Raw genomic sequence first — 26,591 nt, 5'->3', positions numbered from 1 at the left:
GTAATGATATCTCCCATGCTGCTTATGTGCCATCATTACCAGAAACACCATTGCACCCTTATCCAGAGTAATCAAGGATAGAATAGTATTATTTTCTAGACCGCTAGTAGTCTTAGTAACTAGTACATGAGTCAGGACAATAAAAATAACCTTGTGTTATTGTGTTATTGGTTTTTCCCTTGGGTGTTGAAATCAGTGATATTATTTATACATAGCAGAATTTTATTCTCCTCAGATGTTTACAATAAAGCCCAAAATATAAAAATGATTTGTACATTTTAATTCATAAATAACATATAAAAAACACAGGCACATTTGGTGATGATCATAAGAATGATAATTATTGCTTGAGTTGTACACATAACTTTAAATGATGCCTTTTTAAATGCCATCTTGCTTGTTCATGATCTTTCATTAATTTAGTAGCTTCATAAAAGCCATTCCAAACTCCATCACTTTTCTCAGAGTACCTTCTCGTAATTTAGGGAAGTTTTTACCTGTAACAAAAGGTAGGTTTTAACTTGTTAAAATTTCAGGGGCACACTTGAGGTAAATTATTAACCCAAAAACAATTTAAATTGTGTATTTTATCTCTAACACTGTTAATAAATTTGAGTTTAACAGATGAATAAAAATAAGTGATGGGGTTTACTAATGCTTTGGCAGCCATGTAACCCTCAGAAAAAGAGAAGTTAGGCCCATTATGGACTAATCTCTAGGTGTATTCATGGGTGGGGGTGGGAGAGGAACAGAAGAGGTAGGGGTTGAGGATAAAGAATAGCTAGCTAATGAGATAACTGGCACAGGGAAAGGAACTGGCCCCCCTACCCTGATGTGTGAATTTCACACGCCGCTTAGTACTGGGTAAACTCTACCATCACCTACCAAACCGACCTTCGGGTTAATTACTATGTTTATGGTTATATATATATATACATATATATATATATATATATATATATATATATATATATATATATATATATATATATATATATATATGTGTGTGTGTGTGTGTGTATATATATATGTGTATATATATATATATATATAATGATATAATATATCCGGATGACCCTCGTATATGTATATACGAGGGTCATCCGGAAAGTAGTACCCGTTCGTGCCGCATGAAGTGCTGACGACGCGAGTAGCCGCTGGACGAGGTCAGATAGCTTCAGTGGCTTGTCTGCCTTCTCTGAGCCAAGTTGCGTGACGCTAGCATTGCCTGTGTTGTTTCTGTGATTGTTTACAATGTTTAAAAAAATTGAGAACGCCGCCAGTTGTGAAGTGAGGGCAGTGATTAAATTCCTCAATTCAAGAAACGTTCGCCCATGTGATATTCATCGCCAATTAAAGGAGGTGTATGGAGACAATGTAATGGACGAGTCGTCTGTTCAGCGGTGGTGTCGCAACTTCAACATGGGGAGGGGGAACACACACGACGATGAGCGTTCGGGGAGACCGTCTGTCATTACAGACCAACTGGTGAGCTCAGTTGACGAATTCGTGAGGAACGATCGGCGCGTCACAATTGATGACATCTGTGAGCATTTTCCCAATGTTTCTCGAACAATTGTTCATGAAATTGTTAAACACCATCTGCATTATGCAAAAATTTGTGCAAGATGGGTCCCTCGCGTATCTCAATGAGCTGGCGGCGAAGGACTATGCAGCAGGAATACAGAAACTTGTCACACGTTATGACAAATGCCTTAATTTGCTTGGAGATTATGTTGAGAAGTAGTTTAAAGTATCCTCTTTCAAATAAAATTTTTTATGTTTGTTAATATTTACTTTTGTGTCTTTATTTCACGAACGGGTACTACTTTCCGGATGACCCTCGTATATATACACATATAAGTATACGTGTATATATATACACACACATTCAAACACGAAAACCCACCTTATGGCGAACAAATATGCGGAAGACGGAATCGTGCTGATCACAAGTGTAAAAATATTTCCTTGATCGGAAGTTGAACCAGAGATCTTTCGACTTGCCCGACCGATGCTTTAACTACTTGCACTATCGAGGAAACGTAATTTTCACTGAAATCAGGGGGACGTTGGGCAACCAAGTGCCCCGATTCTTTGGCCAAGAGATAGTATTAGGAAGCTGTTTCACCCACCAAAGGAGAAATAGACGACAAGAGGAATGGAGAGTAGGAAAGCAATCATGCAACACCATAAAGGATGGGAATAGTGCGTTTCGTAGTATGCATAGCCAGAAGAAGGAGACAAGCCACTTTGGCCAAATACACATTCAAACACGAAAACCCGCCATATGGCGAACAAATATTCATTCACATAGAAATAGATATAAGGAAAAGGGTTGGGAACACACATAAAAGGAAAATACAGGAGATTTGGGGAAGGCGGAATCGAACAGATCACAAGCGTAAAAAGGTTTTGATCCAAGGATAATACTATAATAATACTCGTATATAGCATTCTGTGGCATAAGATGCTAATCCCTGGGGAAACGTAATGTTTGCGTTCTAGGTAGGATTCGGCCTGCCTTAAAGACATTAAATTTCTAAATCAAATTTCTAATCAACACCGTAACCAGTCAGCAGTGGGCAGCGACTCGAGCAGCAAGGATTAGTGTTCAATCCGAAACATACGCAAAAAGTACTATTTTAATGAGCACTTTGCTGCATACTCCTGTCTTTTGCAACGTCGATGTCTCTGTTGAACCTAGGTATTTAGCAGACGTCATAACATGTTCTATTATATGTTACCTCAGCGCAAATTCGTTGGACAACACAAACATATGCATTATGCCGTAATTTCCAATTGTTTTTCTATGGTAGTGTATGCGCGGTGTTAATGCACCCTTGTGGATAGGCAAAAGGGTAAGCCGTTACTCGTGCGCGTGTGGCATAATTGTCAAGGATAACATTTAAGTTGTATATTAATAATTTGCGGTGCTTAGCAGAAGTGTTCATTCCAGGGATGGAAGTCGTAAGTGTTTGATTTTTAATAGATATAATAGGAGTAAAATGAATCTGTAAGATGTTACTATAATACACGAAAATAATAAACTATCGAGGATGATAGCGCCTAAACTACTGCGGAGTCTGGCCTCGTTCAGGAGCTGATTGCACAGGTCTGGAAAATCATCCTCGGAAGCATTTACCGTTAATAATAGTGTTTTCTTAGTGCATATGTATGTTATATTTTTTATTAAGTATTACCATTTATTCGTATTTATTTAGCATTATCCCATTTCTGAAACGTGTTTTTTGAAAGAATGCATTCAAATGCCAATTTAACAGGAATATAGGAAGTGGTGTATTGACAGATAAACTTTCAATAGCCCTTTGCTCTTGTTTGCAGTGGAGAATGAAACACCTTTCCTACTGTACTTTCCTCTTGTGTGTCATCTATTTCTCCTTTGGCGTGGTAAACTGCTCCATACCACCACTTGATCAAAGCATTGGGGACTTGGTTGCATAAATCCCCCGCAGATATCAGTTTAAAATACGTTCCCTTGCTAGCTCAAGTGGCTAGAGGAGGGAGTTGATGAGAAGGACGTTGAGTAAGGATGTTAAGAAAAGACTCGTAAAAACTTTGATATGGAGCATAGCTATGTACGGCGCAAAAACGTGGTCATTGAAGCAGGAGGATAGACGTAGAAATGTGGGTGTGGAGAAGAATGGAGAAGGTGAAATGGACCAAGAAGAAAAAAATGAGGAAGTACTCCGTATGATGGGGGAAGAGATGGGTTTGTTGGGAGAAATCATATGGAGGCAGGAAAAGTGGATGAAGGGGGTATTGACCGGCAGTGGGATGTTGAAGACTGTAATTGAGGGGAGAATGTTAGGCAAATGAGGAAAGGGAAGGAACAGGATAGGGATGTTGGATGGGATGAAGGGAGGAAGAAAGTACTCAGAGATGAAGAGGGACCTGATATAGAGTAGGATGCTGGATTTTGTGTTTTGTTAGGAGGCACAAAATGTTTTATTTAGTAGCTGAGTCCATCCTAAAACCTACCTTAACCGGTAGATTACCTTAGAATAATAATAATAATAATAATAATAATAATAATAATAATATATATATATATATATATATATATATATATATATATATATATATATATATATATATATATATATGTATACATATATATTCACATGAGTTCTCATGAGTGCTTCTATATCATCATATGCGTATACACACACACATATATACATATATATATATGATATATTGGGATGGCACATAAGAACACAAATATACCTGTAATAGTAACATTTAAAAGGACACTCATACGGTAAATTGTTTGAGCTTTCGGCCTTCTTCAAGTAAGATCGTATATCGCATTGCATCATATGCGACGATGCGATGCAATACGCATATGATGCAATCATAAGATTGCATCATATGCGTATATGTATATATATATATATATATATACATATCCATATCCATATATATCTACAGGTTTATATGCATGCATATATATATACATATCCATATATATATATATATATATATATATATATATATATATATATATATATATATATATATGCTTTCGTAGACGTAACACGGAAGTGCCGAATAGTACAATACACAGTAACACACAATATAGGAACACAAAAAAAAAAACACTCTCACGTTATTTCTTGATATTTTGACGGAAACAATCTGGTCATTCATTCATTCACAATCAGTCATTACTTCTATATCTTCAAATGAAGATGGATTGTTTCCGTCGAAATATCAAGAAATAACGTGTGAGTGTTCTTCTTTTTTTGTGTTTCTATATTGTGTAATATATATATATATATATATATATATATATATATATATATATATATATATATATATATATATATATATATATATATATATATATATATATATATATATATATATATATATATATATATATATATATATATATATATATATATATATATATATATATATATATATATATATATATATATATATATATATATCGAGGATATAGAAACACTCACACGAGCCATATAATATTTGGATGGCACAATGGAACACAAATAAAATAGTAACACTTAAAAGGACACTCACATTGTTGACTATGAGCTATACTATGATATATGACTATGAGCTTTCAGCCTTCTCAGTAAGACTACGAGTCTTATTTGAAGAAGGCCCCTGAGAAGGCCAAAAGCTCAAGCAGTCAACAATGTGAGGGTCCTTTTAAGTGTTACTATTTTATTTGTGTTCTATTGTGCCGCCCAAATATTATATATATATATATATATATATATATATATATATATATATATATATATATATATATATTTCTGAGATTATATTGTATAATATTCATATTTCTACACTGAATTCAGTTAGCTTAAATGCAAACAGTAAAATATAATTTCTAGCACTAAAATGTCTCTTCACAAATGAGCAGTATTTCATGCCATGTTACTAATGGAGAATTAACTTTTTTAGATTTAATGGAATGAATTCGGAGTTATATACCAATCTATGGTCAACCCTTTTCAGAGTTTAAAAAGTTATTCTTAATAATTTATGTTTTTTCTTCCTGATCCAACAATTTTTCAAAGGGTTCCCCATTCTTAGTTTTAATCATTCAACATACCTCCAGGTGCCAAATGTCCATCAATTGTAATTGCTTGATGGGTTAAAGAGGCCATCAGCCTCCGTAGAAACTTGCTCTGATTCTCTTCACTCTTTGGAAACATACGGTGGACCAACCTAAGCAAATACTCTAAAGTATATTGAAGCTCCTGAAAAAGTTACATTTTTTTGTGAAAATAATGATTGAGCAACAACAAAGTTTTATTCGTAATATACATTTTTCCTAGGGTTTGTGTGTGTTACAGACTAATAATTATCAACTGAAAAACTTACCAATGAGAATTTTTTCAAACACATCAGAGGCTTATGTCCTAATATCACGATATAACTTAGCTCATCCTTGCCAAGTAGAGGTTTATTCAAATGTTCAATCCACTCAAATAGCAGGCCAGTCAGAACAACTTTATTGCTTTCTTTAATCAACATATTCCAAGAAAATGGCTGATGGGTGAGCCTTGCTTTGAACTTTGTTAAGAGGGCTAAATCTTTTTCAATCAATTGTGAGTGGTCAGACAATATTGCCTCCATCATTGTTTCCTGGCTGCATGACTAAGGAAAGAGCATTGTCAATTTTCACAAGGTTAAAAGTATTTAGTTATTTTTATTCCTATTTTACAGCAAAATTCTTCTATTTGTAAAAAGTTCCACATTGCTGGATTCAGCAAGAGAGATCCATCCATCTCCATTTTCCATTCCATCATTTTATTTACTTATTCATTTTGTATGAGAATTAATTTTTAAAAGAACTTCTTGCAAGGTGAGATAAATTTATTGTCATGCGCTATGCATCACAAAGTTTTCCCCTCAACAAATCTCTAATCTTCTAATTTTTTGCCTAAATCCGGGCATCAGGCCTTAGCTTTCATCTTAAATTCAAAACTTTATGTTGAATTTTGAATGATAAGATAATCCAAGAAAAGGGAAGCTGTAAAATATCAAGTGAGAGAGAAAATATAGACTTATTAGTCCTATGTAAGGCGAGATGGAAAGACAGTGGGTATTATTGGAGCAATGGTTTTAAATGATACCTGTATGTAGTGGTGAGCCCATACCCTGATATGTAACTTTTACATGCCATCAGACTTAGTATTGGGTGAACTCCACCATAACCCATCAAACCAATTTTTGTGTTGATTACTGAATTTATGGTTTTTATAGTGGTGAGTTTGAGATTCAATGTGAAGCAGTCATAATAGTGAATAGGAAACTAAGGAGAAGGATAATAAGTGAGGAACAAGTGAATACAGAGTCTTATGAATAGAAATGGGAATATAAGGTCATTATAGTGGAAATCCAAGTGTGCTTATTAATAAGCTGTCATAGAGAGGAAAAAATTGATGGTGTATATGTAAAATTAGTTAGATGGAACAATTGTGAATGTATCTCAAGGAAAACATTTGATAGTGATGGGAGATTAGAATTTAGTGGTAGGCTAGCAGGTAGAGACTGTAGTGAAATAGGATGGACACTTTAGGAGAAAGAAATGATCATAGGAAGGAAACCACAGAGTTTTGGAGATGACTAATTTGATTTTAAATATTATCTGGTTTGGACATCAAGGTATGTAGGTACAATTCGAAAACACTAGGCAATATCATTCACATTATGCAATGGCTGGACATAAACTTAGGAATAGTGTGATCAATTAGCAGTTTCCCAGGAGCAGATGTGGATTCAGATCACAGTTTGGTGTTAATGAAGTGTAATGTTAAATTTAAGAGAATGAGGAAAGGAGTATAATAAAATGGAACATACAAGGCATATTCAAAGAGTAATGGTGGTTTGGTTATAAGAAAAATGTATTTGCTAGAAAGAGGTTTTTTATGATGTGTATAGTTTCCTACAAACCTACTTTACTTTTCTATATAATGCCATCCATTTTCAGGTACTTTTGGAATACTACACAAATAATTTTGGTTTGGTTTCTCTAATCCCTCTCCATAGAATTTTGTCACCTAGGAATTGAACCAGTTAAAAATGGCAGTCTTAAATTCTTCATCATCTTCAAACCATTATCCCCAAAGCCATTAATTCAAGTGAAAGAAGAGGAAATAGCTTATACGTGCAAGGTTGGGAATGTTGATAGTGATCCAAGAATGGTTGTCCACTCAACTTTCTTTGCTTTTTGCGCTGGCCGATAAGCATTTTCAGCACCCAATTTGCACATAATTGGTGTTATCCAAGTTTTCTCCTACAATTGTGTAAATAGTGGTGCAAAATTCAACAGCCAGAGCACTAATAGCCAATCAGTGACCCGGATCCCAGTTCTTAGCCCACGTCTTTAACAATTTCATCTGTCTGGATACTGGGCCTGTCACTCCTCTCTTCATCATGCATATTTGTTTGGACGGCCATTTTTGAAGTCTTGACACCATTACCTAACCTTTCCTTCATTCATTAATTATATGTCCATAAACTAGACAATGACTTGATGGATTTGATCTGCTGATAATTCTTTTGCACACAAAAATCGAACAGCTGACCGCACTTTGCAACTGGCAGAAACTATGATTTTCACAGGCATTATTACCAAAAGGCAAATTGCAACTGAATCAAAACAATAACTTGTGGCATTGAAAAAAAGTCAATAGTGGTGTTCGTACCTACAACTTAGTTCTGGCCTGCCAATATTTAAATATAAGAAAATGACCCTTACTTTTCGGAAATGCCTCATAAAATTCTTTACTGGGAAAAAAAGGAAGGAGTGTCAGGAGGCAGCTGATAAAAAAGTGAGGACCAGAGGATTAGCACAGTAGAATAAAGTTTAAAATATCTCATACAAAGATTAATGAAAGTGGCAATTGAAACAATAGAACTGGTAAATAGAAAAAAGGTTAAGATGCTATGGAAGAGGAAATACTTGGGACGATGGAGGAAAGAAGGAAATGGGAGAACATGAACACAGAATTAAGGAGAAGGAAGCATAAAGAGGTAAACAAGAAACTTAGGCAAGAAACTATTTGGGCAAAATGGTAGTACAAAATATGGAAAAGGCATTAAAGGAAAAGAGATTAAAGAAATCTAAGGGAATTAATAACACCCTTACAGAATTACTCAAGAATTTAGGAAAATAGGGAAGAGTTTTTATTTGCTCATTCTTGTTATTCATGAGGAAGTAATTTAGCTAGAAGGCTTTGTTTTATCAGTATTCATATTCATCTCATAAAGGCAAAAAACAGCAGTAAGTGAGTACTGCAGGACTAAATATTTAATATCACTCATATTATTGGCATTATTTATGATCATGAACAAAAGGATGGAGAAGAGAGCAAATGGGTACTTAGGAGAAGATCAGTTTGGATTTAGAAAAAGGTTTGGTAATTGTGATGGAAGTAGAGGTAGAAAGTATGCAGAACTAAAGAATGAGCTACATTTAATATGGATTATAAGGATGTTTTGTGTAATTTTAGTTAGTGCTTAGGTATATAGTAGTGTGTGGTGCCAAGGACATAAAAAACCGATCATTAAGCAGTTGACTACCACTGATAATAATTAAATGACACAGAAAAAGGGACTGCTCTCCTATTTCCTCCATGCCACAGCCTAGCCAAATTTTGAGTACCTTTCTGTGATGTTGCATGAGCTTTAACCATTTTGTCACTGACTTTTAGGGCATATTGGTAGTTTTATATATAATATACATAGTAAGAATATTTCCATACGTATTTTTGTAATACAAGGGCAATTCAAAAAGTAAGGTCTTCAATTTTTTTCATGAAAAATCAAATTTATTCTCAACTTTGTGTGCATCATAGGAAAGGCTGAGCATTTAGCTATTTTTCAACATAGTTGCCTTGACAATCAATCACTTTTTCCATCCTTGTAAGCAGCTTTTTATTCCCAGCATCATACCATTCTCCTGCCGCGTCACAAAGCCAACTGACGACTGCTTCTTGCACTTCCTCATCTAACTTGAACTTCTGTCCGCCAAGGTGGTTTTTGAGTGTCGAAAACAAGTGTTGGTCACTGGGGGCAACATCCGGGCTGTAAGGTAGGTGGTCGATAATATCCCAGCTGAATTTATTGAGTAGGGTGGTCGTTTGATGTGACACATGTGGACGTGCATTGTCATGATGCAAACACACTCCTTTGGTGAGACACCTTGTTGTAACCGAGGACCTCCAACACAATATTCTGCATGAAGAAGTAGCCACTCTCTTCATTTAGGCCTTCCTTTATCTCATGAAGGGTAATTCTCCGCTCATTGTGCACCATCTCTGAAGCCACCATTAATTCCGGCAAACTCGGCCACCCATCAAAAACTCCCTGCACCACTTCCATACGTTTTTGATGTCCATACACTTCTCACCGTACACTTCCACTATATGGCGATAAATTTATATCGGAGAAGCAGTCGTCAGTTGGCTTCGCGACATGGTGGGAGAAAGGTACGACGCCGGTATTAAAAAGCTGCTTACAAGGATGCAAAAAGTGATTGATCGTCAGGGTGACTAAGTAGAAAAATAGCTAAATGCTCTACCTTTCCAATGATGTATGCAAATTTGAGAATAAGTTTGATTTTTCATAAAAAATATAGGACCTTACTTTTTGAATCGCTCTCCTATTTCCTCTGAAATTTGCTACTATAACAAAATATAGTTTTGTTTGAATGCTAAAAATAATGCTAGGTAACAGGATACATTTATTCAAAACACATTTTAAAATCTAAAAATAATGTAAATATTTTTTTATGCTGCCTTGGGTAATGCTTACCATTTTGCACTCTACCGAGGAATTTTTACAAATTAGTAATAGAAGAAGTGTGCTGTAGTATGATAAGAATTTTTATCTGTGGCTAGCTAAGTAAAAAAGCATGGAAGTGAAAATTAGAAGAGGAAAATGAGAAATCACACCAATGAATGCAGTTATAATAACCTGACTTGAGGAAAGGTCTTAAGTGTCTATTATTTCATGGGATGAATCATTCATTCACAAATGGAAGATTTTCCTCTTTAAAATGCCCCAAAATTATGAAAGAAATTAAACATGCGTAATGAAATAAAAGATTCTGGGGAATGCTCCATTGCTCAGTGGTATTACAATTTGACTTTAAGCAATTAATATCTCTTTTTTCTCAGGTGAAATATGCTTTAATTGCAATCATACTTACATGGCTGCTCTTCATAGGGATCTCTTCTTCTAATGCCATATTTCCTACTTGGTGATGTAATTTTGCCTGTGTTTCAGGATTAGTACTGCTGCCTTTTTCTTCAACTACTCTAGTTCCTTTGCCTCCTGGAATCACAATAACCAATTCATCGGTATAACGTTAAAAGAATGATTATCAAAAAGACATGTTTAAATGAATGAAAATTTCCTGTACATGCATGAAACAGACTTCTGCTGTTAGGAGGATGGAATGTGCTCACACACTATCCTAATGCCATAAAGAGGTGAATAAGTGAGTATGAAGGCATCTGTAAAAATATATGTCCACATCAGCTGGGGTAGCATCTGCACAGTCAATGTACAGCCGTACTAACTTCACATGAAATCAATCTATTCAGGTATTTTCCATACCAAGATATCCAAAGGGGGAGGATATTCAGGTGGTTAAGGCATAACTCCTTTCTCAGATGCATAAGAAAAGTCCACTCTACTTAGCACAGGAATTTTCTATCAGCAAGTTCCCAGGAGCTAGCCATTCCTGATAAATCAATACCCATCATGCTCAAATTCCAGTTTCAAGATGGTAAGTGGACTGTGGCGCCTCGCGCACGACTACGAATGCCTGTGACATTGTATGTACGGTATTTCGTAACAACATCTTGTTCCTTTAAAAGCCCCAAAATTTCAGAGTTTAAGAGGACGCCTCGGTAGCTTAAGTGGCTAAAGCACTCGACCGGATATTGAGGGATCTGGGTTCGAATCCCAGTCAAGGCGAATGATTTTTACACTCTGAAATTGAAGCCTTCACAAGGTGGGAAGAATTGATGACAGGGGCATTGAGTAAGGGTGTCATGAAATGTCTCATCAAGACTGATATGGAGTGTGGTTTTATGAAGAACAGAAACATAGCCATTGTTCCAGGATGATGGGTATAAATTGGAGGATTTTGAAATATGGGTGTGGAGATGGAGAAGGTGAAGTGAACAGAAAGGAAAACAAGTGAGGAATTGCTAGGCATGGTGAGGGAGACAAGAGGATTGTTGGGAGAAATCATAAAGAGGCAGGAAAAATGGATGCAAAGCATAATGATTGGCAGTGGGATGTTGAAGACTGTGATAAAAAGAAGAATATTAGGCAAACAAGGAAGGGGCAGGAATAGGATTGGGATGTTGGACGGAATTACGGGAGGATGGAATTGTATGGAGAAAAAAGTGGCCTGTTGTAGAGTGGGATGTTGGGTTGTGTTTTGTTATTGGATAGTATGTATTTATTTTGTAATTGTGTCAATCCTAAACCTACCTTAACCAATAGACTATATATAATAATAAATAATGAGGGGCAATATACCATGAGTTAAGTGATCTGCTTAAAAAGTGCTTCTCTTCTTAAATGTGCTGTCTGCTTTGGTTTCTGGTAAGTTTAAGCCAACTGTACAACAATATAGGTTTATCTCTGCAATCACACTTTATTAGCTTGGATTTAGACCATGTCTAGTTCATGTTGATTTATTGTATCATTACTCTGGGGTCACACTTCCCCAAAGTGTTTTTTACATATTTTATTAACAGAGCTGAGATTTCCTAGCCTAGCAATTTCCCTGGTGGTTTTGATTCATGCTCTTCTCAGCCAATTCCAATTCTAAAAGAATGACTAAATTTTAAAAGTGTAAAAAAATGCCAGGATGAGGAACAATAGGAATTGATTTTCAGAAACTCTTGAAACAAATAAAGGATCCAACCACCCACTCACAGATTCATCAAAATCAAGCTGATCCTGTAGGGCTAGTGCGATTCCTTCAGTTGACAGAACTTAAAATGGCATTTCTCTGGTAATAATGGATCATATTTATTATGGAGAGTCATATGTTATATATTTTCTTTAAAAATGCATCCATTAATTCCTTGAATCCTTTATTTTTTTTAAACATTTGCCTTTCATTCATCGGCACAAAACATCATGCTCACATTCCTCTCTCCATAGAAGAGGTTTCAAATTATCTTTTACATGGATCTTAGGCATTGTTGACATGAAGGTTCAAATTTAATATGAAGGATGCTTTCAGGAAGTAGGCGGTCACTTTTGAAATTATGTAATTGATTAACACCCAATGCATGAGTGGAGGCATCAATCACTGCTGTCCCCATATACAATACAATTGATTGCAATACAAGAAATAAATCTTTTTTAAATCTGGATCTTGAAACATAGGAACATTAGTCAGGAGAAAGAAGCAGCCAAGCATCTGAGAATAGGAGAATCTATTAGCCAATTCTTTCATCTTCACAATGCAGAAAGTGATTCCATTAAATTCTATGATGAATGAATAACATTTATCGTTGCAAATGAAACATCTTCTAATTGAACTTGAAATATATGCTAGCACTATAGAATGCAGCAATATTAATGAATATATAGTGATAGTTCTACATGGTCACTATCTTCTAGGGAGAAACTGTCCTAAAACAGTTATCAGCTGGATGCTTTCTTCTTCTCATCTCTATCCTGTGAATCCTTTATCATTAGTAATATCTTATTCCCCTACCTATGTCCCTCAGCATTCCACACCTACTTCTCTCACTTCTCATCAAAAAGATTTCCTCTCCTATCCTTTCTAAAACTTTGTCATTCCTTACTTTGTCGACACATTTCACCTTCTCCACCTAATTCCACAGCTGAATCGCAAATCTTTCCAAATTTCCAGCAATCAGTACATTATATCTTTTATATATATGTTCTCAAAAGGAATCCAATTTAAAAGTACCCAAAAATTAATCCTAACTGGCTAAAATTTATTTTCTTCAAATAGTCAAAAATTAACTGTCAATGCTTTACAAGATGTAACTGATTAATTACATGAATTTTGAGAGCAAGGGAATGGCAGTAGTCTAATTGATCCTGGATGAATGGATACCTGATTCAAATGGAATCATTTATTTCACTCAATTTATATTCAATTTATATTCAATTTAATCAATTGACTTATTAGATTGTGAATTATTTTTTCTCATTATTGTTACTTTTAAATAACCAAAATAATGATTGACTTTGCTTTTATGAACTAGCTTGTGACAAAACTTTATCCAAAATATTTATCCATTGTTCACCTTCTAATGGAGTGGTGATGAGTTCTGATTCCGATAGCTTTGTTATAACTTCCATATTGAGAAGGCGTGGCTCTGCCACCAAATAATTTTCTGTAAACTGTAGCCAGTGATATTTTAGCTGGATTGTATTTCCATTGGCTAATTTAAGGAGATTTTCGCCCAAAATGAAAATGATCTGTGAAAGTATTAAGGAAGAAAGCATTAGAAAAGTTTGTTTTAATTTTCCATGGAAACATAAAATGAGCTGATACAATCAGATTTGGAAGTATGCTTCCCTAATAGTATTCAACTTCAGCCCCCAACATACACTTACTTTTGGAATGTATTTGAAATGCTTTGTTTCATTACCATGGAGAATCAACTGCTGCTTTTTTATGTAGCTTGTGAGAGTTAGCTCTGGGCTCTTTTTTTCTTGGGTTCCTTCCCTAAAGGAGTGGAGAGGAATTAAGTCACCAATGATGACATAGAAAAATCATTATATTCTGTCTCCAAAGGAGTCAAGACTCACTTATTACTGAATATATCGCAGAGAGAAAGGATATATCTCTCAAATTGCTGGCAGCATTGGATTTGACTCCTTGTTTGAATAGAGTTTGGTCTTCTTGATCTTACAAATTGCATTGCTTGATTGGCTGATACTTTTAAATGGAAGGTTAAATAGCATGCAATCAATACACCAGTCCTTCCCAAGCCTGAAAATAAATACCAAGTTATTACTAGACCCTAATTTAGATAGATATTAATGTTGAAATTCTTTAGAGTAAGAAGCATCAAATTCCAAAATAATGATGTGTTTTAGTCTATGAATTTGACCCTGTTATTGGTAAATGGCTTTTCACATGAGGTTGGTCCTGATAAACAATTAAAGATGAGACAACAGAAAAACTGATAGTACTTGGGTTGTCTGTTGGTATTTGTTTTGCTGAGAAGGTTACAATAATTGGTTTAAAATTATTGACAATTTTTCAATAGAATTTTCTGAAAATTGAACCACAACACAATGCCAGAAATCATATATTATTTTACATCGTAATAGGAAAAAATGACCGAAAAAGTGGTAGTTTTATTCAACTATGTTTATTGCTGGTTTTGCTTCAAGGGCTATTCCCACTGTTTTGAAAGTAATAAGTATATGAATAGTATTGCTAAGAATATATTAATCTTACTCAAAATGACAAATTATGGACATTGATGTGAATTTTTTAAATTATTTGTGGATGTAATGCTTACTTGTAAGATGAGTACCTGCCCACAAAAAAATAAAAAAGTACAGTAACCCTAGATAGAGCTAAGCTTAGATTTCCTATGAGATTTCTTTCCTTCCTTCCTCTTTCTTTCCCTCATCTTCCACTTCCTTGTATCTCCTTTGGAAAGCTTTCTTGTGATTTTGCTGTCAAAATTTTCAATCAACACCCATGTAAATTTTTATAACTTGTCTATGCTTTTATTAGTATAAAAATTGTAAGTCCATGCATGAGTCACCTACAGCCACACTGGTATATTTTGGAATATTTATCAGTTTTACTCACAACAACTTAGGCACTTAAAGGGCTAACTAAAATTAGAACTTGACAGAAAAATTGGCTTGGAGGGGCGGTGAAAAAAGCAATGGCATGCTTAATAAAATATAGGAAGATGAATTTCGGAAAAGTAGTCATGGGGAAGAAAATAATAAGTTTTTTTGATTGAGAGAAAGAGCAGGTCAAGCCATCTTACTTGGGAGAGTTATACAATAGTCAGCTAACCCAAATGTTCAAGATGCTGCTTTTGGAATAAAAGTTTTGGGCATTAAAATTTTATATTGTGGTTAAGCCCAATAATTTGGTCAGCATGTTCTGGTTTCACTTCATCACACCTGAAACTACACAATTTGAAAGTTTAGGATTTATTCTTGATTGAACTTAAGATGTGACATAGCCTCTCCTATAAAATCTACATTACTGTCAATAATGAAGGCAAGAATTACAATCAATAGTGATTATGTATTCATTAGGGGTGTGCAAAGCAGGATTTAGCTCATAATCATGAACTGTACTTCATCATAGCTGTCTTCTCTGTGCTCTTCACACAACATTCCTTAATGGTCACCTCATTGATCAAAAGACTGGAATCGGATCTTTTGTATTTTTGTTCAATATTTAACTAGCGTTCTTCATTAAGAACTGGCCACTCTTCTTATGGCTTACCTAATAAGTTTAATTTTTTGCACAGGTTCTGTTTTTATTTTATAATAGGTGATAAATATTGATAAATATTTATTTCAAACTGGTGAAAAAATCTCCAAACAAGAAAACATTGCTTGAAACCCTTGTATGCATGTGTTTTTAGCAGATGAGAAAATTAAATTCATATAAATTGAAATTACAAAATGATCTCACTCTGTTTCAACCGTCTCAATTAGATGCAAATTACCACAAGAGACTTCACCTTCAAAATATAACTCCTTTTTTAGAAAATTAATTTCCAAGTAACCGCAATAAATTGCTTTTTTCAAAGAACTACATACTCATGCAGTAAATGGATTCTAACAGTTGTGAGTAGAGCTTTTAAAAGAGTTTTATGCATAACCTTTTGAGCTATCATCTAGCAATTTATAATCACCAGGTTTCTAGCAACAACAATGAATGCATCTTTTACGACGCAATTTTATTTAGCTGAATTTTCATTGATTCACATGGAAATCAATAACAGCAAAGCTTCACATGCCCCCAGTAACTATAAAATATCCTAGTGGTAGTTTTTAGGGGAGGCGACCAACATCTCAGGTTGTTTGCACCATTAGGGATTGAAAGGAATGGCTGAAAGGTGGAGAGAAAGGCCCGGCGTTGACATTAGTCTACTCTTGACGAAAGGTACCCAGGGGTCCGCAGCTTAATGTCCCATCCCACGGACAGCATGCTCACTCAAAGTGCTCTCCCCTAAGCACCTCAAGTAGGGATCGGGATACCTGTGAAAGATATTTGTCGCCTTCAGGATTCAAACCTGGGCCTTCTGGGTGAGAAGCCAGCTCGTTAGCTACTATCTAGCTTACCACATCATCCTTATCCCCCCCCAAAAAAATATCCTGAAATCTGGTATTGAGCATGAAGGGAATAAAAAGCATTTTTGCAAATGGAACACAGATTTACTTCATGAAATATGTATTTTAGAAGTAAATACAGAGCCAGGGCATAATAATAATAATTATTTAATTTCATATAGTGCCAATGAAAACCATCTTTTAATGTAGCATCATAACTCAAAAATAACCTTCTTTAAGTTACTGAATAACTTCTCGGACTGTTGTGCCTGGTAAAGTTTTATATATTACATTTGGGTTATGGCACCCTATTATAGATCACCAAATATGTTGGAGTTAGACCTTTAAGCTGCCACCGCGAATTTATTAATCATCAGGATTTTTGAGTTGGGAGGTGATAGAAGAGATATATTCTGGAACATCAAATTGAACCATTAGACTGAGAAAAATTATGATAAAGAGACATTTTTGCCTATATTACAAGAATAAAATATCTCCCAACATCAATTGGATTAGAAAATGAAATAATAATAATGGGCAGATTCAGCATGGTTTTGTCATAAAACAAAAATGTACATCAATTTCTCAGTATGTATCACAAGAAAAATGACCTTTACATAGGGACATTTAACAAAACAACATTTTAGATTCCTCTTCACCTCATGCACACAATTCATCCACTAATTACGAAGGTTTAATAAGCAGGTATGCTCTAAGTTTATGCTTGAAAGCATTTAAAGGGAATGCATTCAAGTCAGGATGAAGCAGGTTAAAAATCTGGCTCCTTAGTGTTATGGTCCCTCACTACACGATTTAGATGATTTTGCCTCAATATCTATGTCAAGCTTAGTACGTGTATCATGATGATGGCTATTTTGGTTTTGTTCATATACATGCATATTTGCCTTAACAAATAAGATTAGGTTGTATCCATGAAGAGCAGCCAGTGGCATAATTGAAGCTCATGAAAATAAGGCTTGCAGGAGTGTCGGAAAGATAAGATTAAGATGACTTGTTTCTGAACTTGAAAAACCATTTTGCTACGGCTTGACCTACTCCTGCATATAATACCATATGATAATCGAGATTGCAAAGTAGTAGTAGTAGTTTTTAGGGGAGGCGACCGACAGCTAAGGTCATTTGCGCCATAGGGGAAGGACAGGAAAGGATGAAGGGTGGAGAGAAACCCGGCGTCGGCATTAGCCTACTCTTTACGAAAGGCGCCAAGGGGTCCGCAGTTTAACGTCCCATCCGATGGATGGCGTACTCACTCAAAGTGCCCTCCACAAGGCACCTCAATAGGGATCGAGATACCTCTGAAAAATATAAACACCGCCGGGATTTGAACCCGTGCCCTCTGGGTGGGAAGCCAGTACGTTAGCCCCCGCACCATCTCAAATATGAATGATAAAGACATTTTAGGATATTTAAGCTAGAACTAACAAACAAATATTTCAGCTGAAAGAGAGTTTTATTAAGTTTAGATTTTAAGCTGTTAATATACAAGGACCATTTTAGGGATGATTCAATTTGAGCATCCAGGAAATCTATGCTGTCAGCAAAAATTAGGGCCTTATTATAGAGTTTAACCAACAGCCATAGGTTTTTGCTAAAATTCATAAGTACATTTTATTGTACATTTATTGACATCAAGTTGTTTTTTGAAGGCATATTACTGTGGATCTACTTTTTGTTGTAGCTAAGGACTGGTTTTGGCACTTATTAAAATGGTAGTATCATTAGCAAAAAGAATGGATTTGGCATCAAAGAAACAACCTGGCAAATTATTTATGTACAGTAGAAATAGCAAGGGACCCAGTAGAGAGCTTAGAGGAACACCTAATCTAACCTCTTCACTTTGTTCGATTTATGATTTGTAAATCCGTAAAGATGGGATATTTCAACTACTTGATGCCTTCCCTGAAGATATGATCTAAACCATTTATTTGAGATGCCCACAATATCACACTTTATAATTTCCTGAACAAAATCTATTGATTTTGTGTCAAAAGCCTTAGTAAGATCAAGATATATCCCCAGGGAAAGATACTTATTGTTCATAGCATGTAGTGTTGCTGTAATAAATTCATGGAGTGCTGTAGATGTTGATATACCTTTTCTAGAGCCAGGCTGTTCATTGAAAAAACAAAACGTTTTTCAAGGAAGTTTATAATATTTGTCAACATTAGCCTTGCAAAAATTTTTGAAGAACCAGAGAGCAAATTTATTGGTCTGTAGGCTCCTTATTTGTCCACATTGCTCTTTTTGTGAATTAGTAGAAATGTGCTCAACTTCAGGCATGTTGGACAAATACGTTCTGACAGAGACAGGCTGCAGAGATACACTAGGGGTTTAGCAATTTAAGGGATAGAAAATTTTCTCTTTAAAATTTATTAAGCGTTGGGTTTTGCACACGATTATATATTTATTTATTAAAACATATTTAATACTACTGATTTTGTGAGTGCAGAGAAAAATGGCTTACCAGCATGGCAGTGAATTGCTATTTTTCCTTCATTGAGAGCAAATGACATAACTTTCACCATGTCCAAAATTCTGCTTTCTCCTGCTTCTCCATAGTCTCTCATTGAAAAGTTATAGAAATATACTAGAAAAGATATTATAAATGAACATATTAAGGCAGAGTAAAATAGAGTAAAAATTAATCCAAATAAGAGCCATTTAGTTAAAAAAGTCTTATTTTTGTAAAATAAAGAATAATGTTCATGGAGGTTCCTCTGTTAAAAATACCGCATTTTCCCATCGGTAACGCACACCCAGAACTTAGTAGTTATCATGAATTTGTATAGATACCGCACACCCAGGGCTTAATAGTTATCTTGAACGTGTATAGATGCCGCACATTTGTTTATATCCATACAACAATGACCAGTGAAGGGTAACAACCAATGAATACATGAAATCGTAATTACGTGTGGCTGTATCTACCATAAGTAAACATAAGATTAGAGCCAGGCAATTTAAATTAACTGCAAACAACAGAAGGATAAAAAATAAACAATATTTACAAGCCAACACAATATGTCGCCTTATTGCTTTTTTGCTATCATTCATACGTTGAAACGAGACATAGGTTTGTGTGTGCCCTTTTATTTGCTATATAAATTAACTTTCAGCAAATCAAATACAAAAAATATAAGAGAATGAATGAAATGGAATTTTCATGTTTTGTTTGCTTTACTTCGCTTTGTTAGTATCAGCGGTCAATTCAATTCGAGTGCTCTACCTATCCTATCATATATTTATACGTACGTGTATCTAATACGACGTACTCTACGTATACGTGAAGTCTATGTATTTGAATAAAGGAGTACTACGTAATAGAAAAAATTAAGTATAGAAATTATAGTAAAAACCCATTAAATAAATTAGAGTAATAATAATAATAATAATAATAATAATAATAATAATAATAATACTTTATTCATTTTAAAAATGGTACAACCATATTAAATGTCGTCAATCTTAATATTACTTAATATATAAACATAAGTTCTTAAATGTGATGAAGATTGTCACAAAAGAATTCATCCAATGAGTAAAGTGGGTGAGCAAGTAACCAGGTATATACCCTATTCTTGAAACTCTGGATACCATCTGATTTCAACTGAGTAGGCAGATAGTTATACAGTCGTATGTTCATATTGTGAAATGTGTTGTAAGTTGATGACAATCTACAATAAGTAGTATTTAGATTCGATTTACCTCTTGTGGAATAGTTATGGAGGTTAAGAAGTTGGAGTAAGAACCCATATGCTGAAAATATGCCATCTCTCTTAAAAGACTAAGAAATAATTTGAGCACAGCATGGGATTACAAAAGGTAATTGATTATTATAATTAGTTTTACAATACATGCTTGACTTTAGAGCTCATTGTGCCTAAAATTATATTGACAATGAATAATGAAATTAGTTTCTTAAAAATCTTTGGGGATGGCTAAATTTGTGAGACACTTTCATTTCTTCAGGTGAAACTTTTGAAGCACTTGAAACTAGGGAATCCTAATCACTATGGGGTTAAATCAGTTTTGTCATTGTGTTCTCATGCAGCAATTTAAGAAAACGTGTTAGAGCTTATGTCAAGGCATTCTTATGTAATCAAATATGGATTAAAATCATTGCAATCCCATTTTCATTCCAAAGAAATTTTGTTAGATGAGAATAGATAATACCACTTACTTCCCTCTTTCATGAATATTTCTGGGTCATATGAAAAACCACAACTTTCTAATGGTGGCCCGCATTTACTATGTTCACCAGGCTGCTGGAGGTTTATCAGTGATTGTATACTTAGCCTGAAGAGAAAATAACATACATCTTAATATATGCAAGGTATTCCTAATGATAAACCTTACTGAGTTCACATTTCTTACCTCTTGAACTGATCAATTACATTTTTTGTATGGATTGTGTCTGAGTTTGGCCTAGCCATTGCTAAAATTTCATCAGTAACCCTGTAATGAAAATAAAACAATAGGGTACATTAAGTAATGAACACACGATTAATTATCACTAAAACCCAATCTAATGTGAACCTCATGAAAAATAAAATTATTATTCAATTCCAGTATTAATTTGAGTGAAAATTAATTGTTGCGTAGAAATAAATCTGAAAAAGTCCTCTGAAAGGAGACTTTTTAAAGATTTATATTAATTATATATCAATCATTATACTGAAATCGAGAGTAATTTTAAATAGAAAACAGAGAAGTGATAAGAGGAATTTACTTGGCATTAATATTTTGTGTAATAAATGCATAATCACTAGAAAATTCCCAGTAATGAACATGGAACAACCCTGTAATATTCAATGATGTTACACAATTGGAAATTTTGTTGGAAAGTCTCCAGATAGTAAAATTGTTTTCACATATAGAGGAGCATGATCACCCAAAATGTGAAGATGGGATGATCGCATAAACACAATGATAGTACGTATAAATTTTGCACACAAATGAAAGTTCACTACTCTTCTTTAAGTTCCATTCACAGATTTCAGGAAATGTATTTATTTCTTACCAATGAGAGAAAATTCCTTCAATAGCCATGTCATTCTTTGGCCAATAGTCACATAATTCATATTTGCAACGATTCCCTCCACAAAATAGGGCACATTGAATTTCAGTGGGAATATTTTTTCTCAATCCTTCTGATAACCGGCTGTAGTTTGATGATGGTGGTGTAGAAAATATTATTTTTCTTGTCTTATCAGATGCACCTTCAATAATTTTCAAGCCAGAGTGTAAAGTAGCCTCCATTTACAGCTTTCCCCTGCAAAAGATTACATTTCCCAACATTTGGGTGAATTTATGACAACGTAATGGAAAATACCATTGCCTCTAAGAATGCACAGGCAAGTTTTTTGAAGATTTAGATAATTTAAATCTAGTGATAAGCATGCAACTGAATATTATGGATCCAACCCAGGATTTTTTGATCAATATTTATAGCAATATATGTAAAATACAAGGTTTGTATAAAAAGTATCGGTAAACAGTTTTCTGGCATGTGCGTGAAGTGCTGAATTCAGATCATCGGTTAAGTGTGCACTTGATTGCAGATTGTATTGACATTGATAGTATGACAGGGCACACCATTACCACTGAAAATTTGGATACACGAAAGGCCTGTGCTAACTCATCCCAAAGATCTTGATGGATAACCAAGAGCAAAGTCAAGTGTCCGCTTGTGATGACCTGAAATGGCATCGCGATGAAGTCCCTTTAAATCTTAACTCGGCACCAGCAGACTATTTCCTATTCCCAAAAGTGAAATCCTCCCCCAAAGGACACCACCATGGGACCTTCAGTGCCATCAAAGAAGCTGGCACACATACCCTTAAGGACCTTCCATAATCCACCTACCAGGGAGCCTTTGAGTTGTGGAAAAGCCGTTGGCAAAAGTGTGTCAACACTCAGGGGGTGTACTTTGAAAAGTTTTTAGTTATTGTAACAATATCTGAAATAAATCTATTTTTCCAAAAATATTCCTGATACTTTTTATAAAAACCATGTATTATCAATGGCTTCCTTACATGGTGTAATTATGCAAGTACCCTTGGTTTTAATCAATAAAATGTTTGAAAATAAATTTACATGCTTAATAACATTAAATATGTGAAAAAGGAAAACTATTTCATACTGGACACTGAATAGATTGGGCTGCAAATATAATATCGTACAGAGAAGCAAGGCAGGAATTTATGAAATATGGGAATAAGACACTTTAATTGAATTAAATAGGACACATTAATAAATATATTACAAGTACACTAATTGAAATAAGTGACGCCAGAAACTGTTTCATTTATCAAGTACACTAATTGGTGTAACCAGGATTTCTATGACCTATATCTCAAAATATAGCATATAATTACAGCCCTTACTGCAGTTTCTGTTTAGCCTTCTGCATGGTTAAGTGCACTACCTTTCTCTCTGTCCTCATAAATAACCTAGACCATTCTACCATATTCCCCAATCATCCCATTTCCCCACATATCATCTCCCCATCCCAAACTCTTAGGATGGGGAGATGGAGAGAGACCTCACTATTAACTCTAAATCATGAAAAGTCCTCTCTGAAAGTACAAACATCATTGAAATAAGAACCTTAGAGATCACTGAACTTTGGATTCTATGGTGATTCAAACCTTCTGGACTGAAAAGGCCACCCTGATATCTCTTCCCTCCCCACCCCTGCTCCTTACATACTTCTTTCACTTTCTCTTTTCCATTTTTTAATCCCCTACCTAAAAAGCAATGTGCAACTATCTTCTGAGGAACATCAAGGCTGTCAAAATATTAAGACTTGTATTAGTATCCTTTTTCAAGTTCTAATACCAGTTTTTACATGTATGTATATTGTTTCAATCTTCAGTACTTTTTTTTAAATTTATGTGTGCTAAATTTGATATTATCCCTTTCCATCTCTTTACTTACTTACTTGCCTAGAAATTCATATAAAGGTTTTTCATTGGATGCAATTCCCTCTTGTCCTATAATTTTTTATTGTTTACATTAGAGCTACCCAATCTACTCTAATCAAGCCTTTTCATATTCCTGGAAATAAATGAATGATCATATTTCATATTTCTTTCTATTAATATTCACAGTACTCTAAAATGGTTCACATTCTGTACCCTAAACAAACATAGATTCCAACCAATTTGCAAATCAAGGTCTATATATGTACCTTTTCATAGATAATAACAATGATTCTGAGGTAATTAACTGTAGACTATTGCTTTGACTTCAAAATGAAAAATGAAAAGACTCATGCACAAAAATAACAATGGGCACTTTCTCCATCCCTCATTCCCTGGCCCCTGCACCCAACCACCTTCATCCTCTAAAAACATGTTCTCCTCAACATATCCTAACTTGAATCTTCGATTGTCTATGAATAGGCACCCATTTCTTCTGTATCAAACTGTCACCATATTTTCTCTCCTCAATGTCATGGACCTGGCTGATGAAAATATCTGTATTAGAGAGCTCTGTTTTTTGTAACTTTATTACTTGTAAAATGGGTATACATCTCGCAGCATCACATTATTGAAATATCTTTCCGTTCATGCTTACATGACCTTATTAATTGAATAAAGAGCATAAAATGCAGCAAACACATGGTATTCTACTAATGAAGCATATTTAACACAAGATTGCTAAACATACATATATTAAGGTTTTTCTGGGAGTATTGTTAAATTTAAATCATTAATATTGTGAATTTTCCATTCACCCTTCAGTAGTTAACTACAAAATACTTGCACATTCTAGACATAGCCATTGCATACAAATTGGTCATATTTTATAGGGGAAAGAAGATTGCAATAATTTCAACAGGATATATGGCAGAAAAGCAACTCAGAGGGATGGAGGGAGGGATAATATATTTGCATTTGCAATAGTTTTTTGAATGAAAACTTGCATTGGGGTATGGTCAAGGTAGCACATCCCATAAGAGTTCCAAAGCTTGTAACATGGAAGCAGGAATGTGTTTATAGATGATAATTCATAATCTAAGAGAAAATAAGTATTCCTTCGACAAAAGTAATTTATTGGGACTTCCCTTTGTTCCAATAGTTATGAAAGAGAAAATCAATGCTGGTTCATAAATGCCACATCTTGTAGGGAAGAAGTTGTGTGCCAGAATACTTATCAGTTTGAAGAATAAAGCAATAGTTATTATGCACACTTTTGTGTAATTTAATCAATCAAATATTAAAATAATAATTGTCTTACTCAATCAGAATTTCTCTGAAAACAATTATAATTGTTCAGCTAATTGTATGAGAGAATATTTTCCATTGCTTGAGCACATCTCTCTTCCTAGGAAGGATTTATCTTCTAACGAATCCTAATTAAAAAATAACGGCTGTGGCAGAAATACTTCACTAATTTATTTCTGCCACAAAAATAAGTTTGATTACATCTTTCTTCACTAAAATATTGTGAAGACCAGAATGTTCTTGGTATTTATATGTACATACAAAGTCTTCAAAAATAATATTTAACGGTAATATTTGAGTCCGGTAATATATGTGTATGGTACAAACACACAAAAATGTAATCAATATGTAAAACCACGCACTGCAGGTATTGTTGGCCACTTGAATTTCAACATATTTTTTTATTAGTGTTAATCATTTTTCGGCACATTTTAAAATACGGGAAAGCTGATTAAAAGTTCCATCGATGCTTCAATTTATCAGCATAAATATGATAAGAGGTGTGTCCTATCCTGACAATTACCGCATAGGGATTGATTATTCCGATGATTCTCATGCATTCCGGTATTTTGTAATAAACCCCGTAGAGACTCATGAATAATTTACATTCATGCAATGCTATTTACATCAGTCACCTCCAGATAACATTAGAGTCCCGCCATGAAGATCTCCTCTGTCCTCATGAAATTAACGGAAAAATATTTAATTTACTGCGTTTTAGGATGCTAGTCTCTAGGATAGACTCAATTTTTTTCAAATGAGCATCCATATTCAATAAATTCAATTCAGGTTTTCCCATTTCCGTGGAGCCGTGACCGAAACTCACTTAAGGCGTAAATATCAGTCCAACCTATATGCATCTGTTGTAGCGCGAATTTAAGGTGACTTCAAGTGACATGGACACAGAAAATATGCAATTAAAAGCTATATCACTGCTCAAAACATAATCATGGAAATACCCGCCGAAAGAAGATAGTATGCGGGTATTTTCAAATCGATGCCACTTTTATGTGGACTATGTGCATTAGTTCAAATGGTACTATTTTACTTTAATTAAATAATACTCCCCGCGAAGTGACGATTACCAGGGTTGCCATACACTTCGTAAGTAAGAAGGCATAAATTAGGGGCCAACTGAAACACCTGACGTGACGTGAAGGAGGAGGTTTCCCGCGTCTAGGCCTTTAAGATATAGGTCAAAGGGTAAAAGAATGTGCGTAATCTACCTCATGAAACTAATATTAAACCCACGTACCTTACAATCATAATTGCGTCAATCGTAAATGCATACAGTCGTGTTCCAGAGATACATTTTTCATCTAGAAAGTAGGTTGATCGTAGGCTCTCAAAAACAGTGTAGGTGTTTCAAAAATATAACCACATGTCTATTCATGCTCGGAGCTCTCATTTAACTGAGCACGCTACCTAAAATCTGGGGCATAACATTCTGAGGATATTTCCCCGCAACCGCGTTGCCTGGAAACAAATTTATTCACC

At 34.7% G+C, this 26,591-nt stretch overlaps 1 protein-coding gene across 1 annotated transcript; it reads right to left on the bottom strand.

The window, feature by feature from the left end:
* Window positions 1–255: 255 nt before the first annotated feature.
* LOC139685871 (protein tyrosine phosphatase domain-containing protein 1-like) lies at window positions 256–26,591 on the bottom strand. The gene is made up of 12 exons (XM_071582996.1): window positions 26,350–26,591; window positions 21,884–22,135; window positions 21,238–21,318; window positions 21,044–21,159; window positions 19,328–19,450; window positions 14,332–14,515; window positions 14,137–14,248; window positions 13,824–13,998; window positions 10,721–10,845; window positions 5,884–6,159; window positions 5,612–5,759; window positions 256–497 (listed from the first exon to the last, which is right to left on the bottom strand). Exons 2-12 carry the CDS (start codon window positions 22,120–22,122, stop codon window positions 415–417), a joined length of 1,662 nt encoding a protein of 553 aa, XP_071439097.1. The 5' UTR covers window positions 22,123–22,135; window positions 26,350–26,591; the 3' UTR covers window positions 256–414.

Source organism: Hetaerina americana, unplaced genomic scaffold (genome assembly GCF_022747635.1).
Source record: "Hetaerina americana unplaced genomic scaffold, ioHetAmer1.1.p SCAF_12, whole genome shotgun sequence".
NCBI lineage: Eukaryota > Metazoa > Arthropoda > Insecta > Odonata > Calopterygidae > Hetaerina > Hetaerina americana.
Note: the sequence above shows the minus strand (reverse complement) of the source record. Positions and strands in the feature narration are given on the sequence as shown.